The following is a 7880-nucleotide window of genomic DNA, read 5'->3' as shown; positions in this document are numbered from 1 at the left end:
GACCAATTCCTGCTATTATATAAACAGATAAAGTGCTGAATAGGGGCTGGCTTGCCAACTGCAACCATTAACCTCTCCCAGCTTGAAGATTTCTGCCTCCCGTGAGGGCACAGGCAGGACCTCCTCCTCCCTTTGGGACCAGCCAGCCGCCCACCGCCCCCCGGCCAGCAGCAGCCAGCCCAGCCCAGCCTAACCCAGCCCGGCCCGGCTCTGCAGGACCAGAGGAAGGAAACCAAGGTCTGACCCAGCAGTTTCATCTCTGACCCTTTCAGACAAGGCAGCCCCGTGCTGCATCACCTCCCGGATCCTGAGCTACGGCACGTGTGGGAGCCACCACCTCCCCGGGCACGCAGCTCTCTGAGCCAGCAGTGCTTCCAGAAAGGCTGAGCCGGGGACCCTTGGAAAGCTGGCCATGGAGGGAGCTCATCCAGGATGTGCTCCTCAGATGCAAGTGGATATATGAACACGGATCTCGCCCCTGCTCAGGCTCTCTCACTGCTGTCCCTGCAGCAAGCAGGGCCTGCCTGGGTGCGTTTGCACGTGTTGCATTAATGCATCCACTAGCATCACTGATTTCTTATGCGTGTGATTCCCCAATCCCAGGGGGGACATCCCCGCTAGAAGAGAAAACCCACTCTGCTCCATGCCAGTGGCAGGGTGAGCATCACTGTTGCACAGGGGGGCTCCAGGGACTGAGCTCACACTGCTGAGCACGTACCGCCTCTGCCCTCCCCGGCGCTGCCTGACCTTCCCCTCCCTCCCTGCATCTCAGCATTCCCCAAAGACACATTTTCCTTAGGAGAAGCAGCGGCAGCCACCTTCCAGGGGGTTAATTAAAACCAGGCTGCTCGGGTGCCAAGCAGACACCAGGACGCATCCACCTGCGAATCCCACGCAGGAAGGAAAAAAGAGCAGAAGGAGCCAGGATGGGAAGCAAGCAGAAAAAGGGTGCTGCAAGAGAGCAGCTTGCAGCAGGGCAGGGTTAGGGAGCACAGTGAGGAGACGAGAGACACCCATTTGGGGCAGAAAACACCCCACCACTGCCAGGCATGGTCATTTGCTGTCAATGTCTCCAGCAGCCTAAGGGTTAAAAATAACTGTGGGGAGTGCTGGTGGTTTCATCAGCAACCCAAAGCAGAGGAAACGAGTGCTAATCCCAAAGCCACCCCGCCGGGTTACCCAACTTCTACCATGTGGTGCCCGGTACTGCAGGCAGAGTGGGCACCCGGCCTTGGCCCCCGCTCCCCATTGACTCTCGCTCACAAAAAACCAAGCCCGATGCTGCAAACCTCTTCATCCCTGTCCTCCTGCCAGCAGCTCACACGCTGCACGGAGCTGAGAAACTCCAGCCCTGGTCACCTCTGATGCATCGGCTGGTCTTAGCACTCAGGAGGAGGGACCAGGCCTTCGCTTGTGTGGCAGAAATGATGCTGAAGGTCCTCCAGCATCCCAGGAGTGATGCCCCACAGCTGGTGCGTGCTGAGCCGAGAGCAAGCACAGAGCGGCACGGTCCAGCTACGAGGCACCCGCAGGCTGCGGCTAAGCTGCATCATATCAACCAGACCGCAGCGCTCCCCAAGGTCTGCTCTAGATGTCAACGAGCACGTCCAACCGCACGGCTGAGGAGGAACGTTTCAGCAGTTTTGGCATCGGCAGGGCTGAAGCACGTGCTTTGAGGCTGGTGCAAAGCCAGGGGCCAGCATCCTTCGGGGAGAAAGTTTGAATCTGAGACAAGGCAGCACCGAAAAACATCCCCTTCATTGCTGCCAGAGATGCAGCAATCATCACAAACTCGCCTGACAACACATCCACCTCCATGGGGATCTACTACGCAACAGCATCTCTGTCTCGTAAGTGTAGTTTGGGGAAATAAATAACCCCGAAAGCACTCTTGACCCACAGTGTGTACCGTGAAGGTGCACATTGTGTAACACACAAACCAGGCTGATATTAGGCCATGAAATAGTTCAGGAGCTTTTACCAAGCACGCAAAGTTATGCCAAGGGGCCAAATCGTATCTTCACAGGTGGCTGCTTTTCAAGCCCATCCGGGCGTAACGCTGCCCAGCTGGTCTGAACACAGGTAAACCTTCCCCTCCCCATCTCAGCATCTCCGAGCACCCATGAGATGCTAGACCTGACCTCCCAGGAAGGTTTGAAAACATCCGCATTTCTCTCTTTGAGAGCTCCAGTGCTTACCCTCCCCAGGAAGGTTGCCGGCCTTTTGACATGTCATTGCACCCTCACGGGCTGCCCCAGCCATCAGCGATCGCTCGCTGCCTTCACAGCCCTGCGCCAAGTTCTCCCCAACAGCTCCTGCCTCCCCGGAAAGTGCAAACGTACCAGCACTGGGGGAACTGGGGGAACTGGGGGAAGAAAATAGGGACAGGTGTGATATAAATCACAGGGACGACTGAGGTAAATAGCCCTCCATCTACATCAGCTGCCATTTAATGCACTTACCAATGTTAATTAAGCAGAATGACTGCCCCTAAGAATTGCTTTTTAATTTTATCACGCAGCCCTTTGGTATAGCAGGGAGAAGGCCACAGGAGCCCGAAGTGAACAGTCTCTACATTAGCCATTTTTAAATTTTTTTTTAACTATTCCTCCTGGCCAAGCCCCCTCTGACAATGAAGATACTCATCATTTAATTAACAAAGCATCCCTGCACCAGGCAGCTGCTCAGAAGTAGCAGGCGGCCCCATTTAACTGCCGGCCCAGCAGGACAGACCTCAGAACATGTCATGCCTTGCTCCCCCCAGCCGCTGGCTGCAAAACCCAGGGGTCAGCCTCGGACGGGGCAGAGGGACGCCTGCACCCGCGGCAGGGATGTATTTGGGGGATAGACTATGGGGATCGCGGCAGAGAGGCGGCTGCCTGCACTGCGGGCGCAGGGTCTGCACAGCTCAGCGGGCATCAGAGCACATTTGCCCCCGGCCCCTTCTTGCAAATCGGAGTTATCGTGGTGTCTTTGCCCATTTGGGGCCCTGAACCCTCTCCCCTGCCCTTCACACCCTGCCACTGCCCAGGCGAGGCTGGCGTGAGCAGAGAAGCCACCTTACAAGTCATGAAGCTCTGCCGCACCTTGGACCTTGCCATTTGGCTTCTGGCCACCTTCAATGCCTGGAGGTTTTATTACAATACTTTGCCCTTTTTTTTACCCCTTTTTTTTTTTTTTGTCTTTTTAATTCCTGGAACTGTTGTACACCTCCTGCCACATGCAGGTGATGCCCAGAGCCCGTGGATGCCGCCTCCTCCTCCTCCCCTCTCCCACCAGCCCAGCTCCGCCGGAGCAGCAGCAACAGCCCAGCAAAAACTCCGCATCGAGCCATAACCAATGGCAAATTCTTTGAGTGAAACGTAATGTGCTGGGAAGCGCCTCACCATTTCGCTTGGGAAAACGATCCGTTTGGCAGCGGAGAGGAGGAAAACATGCTTTGTTTTACAAATCCTCTCCCCAGCAGGAGAGACACTCCCAGAATTTAATATACTGACAGCACTTGGCTGCTTTAACCACTGAAACTCAAGAGTGCATTAAAAAAAAAAAACCCAACTAAAAAAAAAAAAAGTGTTACACTAGATAATATTAAAGCCTAGCCTATTCTGCAACTGGTGGTAGCGGGCACAGCAATTCAGCAGCACAGAGGAGCCGCAATTCTCTCACCCATGACAGCCGGCAGGGTCGGGGTACAGGGTCCCACTCCAAGTGCTGGACACCCCTAATTAATTCAGTTTTCACCCTCTCTTGGGGTGAGGCCCTATAGCAGCTCCTTGCAGGAAAGCAGAGAAGATGCCAACAGGTAAATCTAGGAAGTTGCTTTATAGCAGAGAAACAGAATTCAAAGTTATTCAGCGCAAGGATTACTTCCATGAAAGACAACCAGCTCCATCCAGGTGACCAGCAAGCTTCTTGCAACCCCAAACTCTGACCTCAATAAAATGTTAAGTATTTCAGTGTATTTCCACTTATCCTCCAATGCGTTTAACTGCCAAAAGCATCCTACGTGCAGTATTGGCGAGGACGGCTTACGGGAAAACACACCTCGTCCAAAGAGGGCAGCGGACAGCACTTTTTTGGGAGGGGATTTAAATTTTGCAATGTGAGGTTTGGGCTCCAGGCAGCTGACAGTGTTACCAAAGCAGAAGGAAAGAGCAACCGGTATCTTTAGCTAAAGAACCTGTCGCTAAATTAGGCTGGCTGGGCAAAGGGAGCTCGTACCCTTTCTAATGGCCGCTGCCAGCCCTTGCACGCAGCCATAACGTAAGTGTTATTTTGAGGGCAGGCAGTGGGATCGAATTGCCTCCGCACCGGAGAGCGCTTCAGACCTCTCCGAGAAGCAGCCTCGAAGCAAGTAAGTCTGTCTGCCGTTCACATTTTTTACCTTTTTAAACAAAAAGAAGTCTGCTTTGTATCTTAGCACTTCTATAGTTGTTTGCAACCTCCAAGCATTCTTGGAAACACTAATTAATCCTTACGAGAGCCTGTAAAGAAAACAGCATCGCTCCCATTTCAGGGGAGGGGAGCAGGATGGGTAAGTTTGGTGAAATGCAAAAGGCCATGCTGGACGTTGGTGCCAACGTGGACCTGACCGTGCTCCGGAACAACGTTTAAAATACAGTTTTGCTGCCCTGCCCTTCGGCTGATTATCAAACACAGCTTTTGTGGGGGCCCTGGCAGGCGGGAGGAGAAGCCCCCCGAACCTCATCTTGCAGGGGGTGGGTCGGGCAGGACATTACATCAAGGAAAGCTGAAAAGCTGGTCAGCCTCAGGTCTGGCAACATGCTCGTCCCGCTTGAAAAAAAGGATGGAGCACCTCCAAACCGAGGGGATGCTGTCACCTACCCGCTTGCTAGCATGCTGGGCTGGCTTCAGAACTTGGTGAAGTCAGTGGAAAGGCTCCCAGTGACCTAAACAGCTGGGATGTTCAAAAAATAAAAAGACTAAACAAAACTGAGAGCTGGGCACCAGGTCACTAGGTTTGCTCGAAAACCCCAGTTTTGCAGCAGCAGCAGCATCGCATGTTACGTTAGCAACTACACTGACCAACCAAACCTCAGCCCCTCAGCGGTGGATGCCGTATCAATAGCTCATAAGAGCTATTATGGGTCTCCGCCCCACCGTGCTCACCTGTCCATCCCTCTCTGCAGGGGGAAGCTCATCCTTCCCCCCAAATCCGCATTTTCAGGCTAGGACGCAGCGGGAGCTCAGCTCTCAAAGACTCCCACTGCCTCACAGCCCCAGATCCTTGGGAGAGAACTGAGCATCCCTTGCAGCCACCGATGCATCCCCAGAACACCACCTCCCTAAAGTCAGCCTGTCAAAAACCACAGCAATCAGGATTTGTTCAGTGGGGCATTCCACATTTGCTACCCAGAGGCAAGGAATAATACCGTCTCATTAAAAATGTGCTTTGAGTCTATTATAGTATCTAGGACAAAGTGTTCCCTATTTTGACACTCTAAGATATATTTTATCAGAGCAAGCTCTTCAGAAACACTCACTCACAAAGACTTATCTGACTGTAACAGGTTCCTTGCTTCCCCCAGCATTTTAAAATTAATTTCTAGCTTTTTTTCCCCCCCTTAGTCAGATGACGGGATGCCCCCACGGTCAGATTTGTCATTGGGGCAGCCGCTGTGACACGTCCCAGCTCCCTCGCACCCTGCAGGCCAACCGGCGGGGAGGGAGAGGACGGTCCAGAGCATCGCTGAGAAAAAACAGCATCTGAAGCCAGAGAGAACTTGGGCACAGGCACCAAGATTTTTTTTTGGGGGGGGTGGGGGGGTGTTGATATAAACACCTTCTAAAATTAGCACCTGCCTTTCTGCCAGCTCCAATGGGCTGCTGGTGCAACGATAAAGCTTCAGTAGGGCTGAGAGGGTGCAACATTTTGGCACGGATCTGCTGCCCAACTCACGGCCACTTCTGCCCCACAGCGTTTTCCCGGCCACGTGTTTGACCCACCACGGCTGCAAAGATCCTAAGCAGAGAGGTTGCTGTCCCAAAGAGTCGCACCCCCGACTCCCGGGGAGGGGGCACGTTCATCTCAGAAAAAGCACTTTATCTCAAGGTTGAGAGTAAGTTGCAAGAGCTTTCTATAAAGGAACACAAACACGTATGAAACTGTTCAGATTTCTCAGCAGGACTGCTCCAAAGATAGTCCTGAGTCACATAAACCAGCCAGGCAGAGGGACCCTGGCTGATGGGGTAAATGGAAGTGTGCCTCTCGGGGGCGTGAAGGGGTCAGGGGCCTTCCCCTGAACAACACATCCACTTGCTAAAAAGTTAACAGGACCAGAAAATGGGGAAAAAAAATGCAAACAAAATCAAGAAGAAACCCATGAGACGTGGACAGACTGACGCAGAGCAGATCTATGGGGCAAGAAAGCAGCTCCCCATGCCCAGTGAAGGTCTGAGCAACTCTTCCCCAGGTGGTAGAACTGGTTACGCCGAACAGCTGGGTGCCTTGCAAGCTCCTTGGGAGAAAAATCAAGCTTGAAGACAGGTCTGTTTTCAGTTTGCATGGAAAACTTGCTGTTTTTCCAAGCCCTATGTACCCCAGAGCCTTGAAAATGCCCAGCGCTTCGGTCTTTTTATCACCGCCTATCAGTAGAAAAGGTTAAATGCTAATTTGCTGGATACAGAGCAGTGCTCCTTAGCTGCCTTTCTGTTTGCTCACAGCAACTTTCTGTAGGGTTGCTTCTCAGCTAATGCCCAGCTCAAACAGACTTTCAAGGGGAAAGGTCTCGGGCTCCGTACAATTAATTCCCCGCACTCGCACAGCATCTCGCACGCTCATTTCTACAAGCCCGAGTCAACACCAGCAAAACTCCCCCAGGTGATTGTGCGTCAAAAAGAACAAGATAAAAAGCAAAGCTGCCAACTGTTGGTATTTCTGAGCTGGGAAGAAAAGAGCCGATTCTCAAAAGCTGCTAGCTCAAATTGCCTCAGCGCTTTTACAGATCCGCTTTAAACACCAAAGTTTTTGAAAGTTGAGTGGGAACCTCCTTGAGTGGGCTGTGCACACTGCAAACCCCAGAGCTATCAGCGCAAGCAATGAAGGGAAGGAGAAAAATGCACCCAGCAGGGTTCCTCGCTGCAGACAATGCAAAGCACCTCCCCGGGGTAATTTTCCCATCTCCAACACCATGACCACCCTGCAGCTCCTCAGCCACTTCCCCAAAATTACGCCACGGAAGTTAGACCCGCAAAAACCGAGTGTGCCCCCTCTTTGCTAGCAGGCTTTCGAAACCGGGATGTGTTTTTCTCCTAGACCACCTTTTCCCCACCGCAAGCAGGCAGCCCCCCCAGGAGAAACCTGCCCATCCTCACCTGCCGCAGGTGCCTCAGCAGCTCGGTGGCCTCCTCCTGCTTCCCCTGCTTCACCAGCACCAGCATGTCCTGGATCATGCAGATCCGCCGGTGGTAAGGGGGCAAGCTGCTGCCACCACCCTTCCCAAACTTCTCGCCGGACTTCACCACGAGGGAGGCGAGGAAGTCCCCCCTTTCCCTGGGGGGTACTTTCTTGCGGTGGTGGGCCGGGGGGCTCTCCCCAGCGCTGCCCGGCTGGCAACCCTTGGTCTGCTTGGTGCCCATGGTGTGTGGCCCCGGCTCCTGCAGTCCTGGGGCTGCATGCAAAGGGGGGGAGGCTTGGAAGCCACGGAGGGGGGGCACAAGGGGGTGCACAAGGCGGCTGGGGGGTGCACAGGGGGATGCACAAGGGGACGGAGGGGATGCACAAGCGGTTTGGGAGTGCACAGGGGGGTGCACAAAGGGGTGGGGGAGATGCACAAGGGGTTTGGGGGGATGCACAAAGGGATGCACAGGGGGTTGGGGGGATGCACAAGGGGTTCAGGGGGGGCGGGATGGGGCTCGGC

The 7880-nt window shown here is 53.8% G+C and overlaps 1 protein-coding gene across 1 annotated transcript in view; it reads right to left on the bottom strand.

The window, feature by feature from the left end:
- The window catches only part of LRRC75A (leucine rich repeat containing 75A), a 96467-nt gene extending 88868 nt beyond the window's left edge, over nucleotides 1–7599 (bottom strand). Inside the window, exon 1 of the mRNA XM_009333441.1 lies at nucleotides 7336–7599. Within this exon, the coding sequence (XP_009331716.1) occupies nucleotides 7336–7599 (264 nt within the window). The remainder of the gene's footprint in view (nucleotides 1–7335) is intronic.
- Nucleotides 7600–7880: the final 281 nt, after the last annotated feature.

Source organism: Pygoscelis adeliae, unplaced genomic scaffold (assembly GCF_000699105.1).
Source record: "Pygoscelis adeliae isolate BGI_AS28 unplaced genomic scaffold, ASM69910v1 Scaffold331, whole genome shotgun sequence".
In the NCBI taxonomy this organism is placed as follows: Eukaryota; Metazoa; Chordata; class Aves; order Sphenisciformes; family Spheniscidae; genus Pygoscelis; species Pygoscelis adeliae.
The sequence above is the reverse complement of the archived record's forward strand: the minus strand, read 5'-3'. Positions and strand labels throughout refer to the sequence as shown.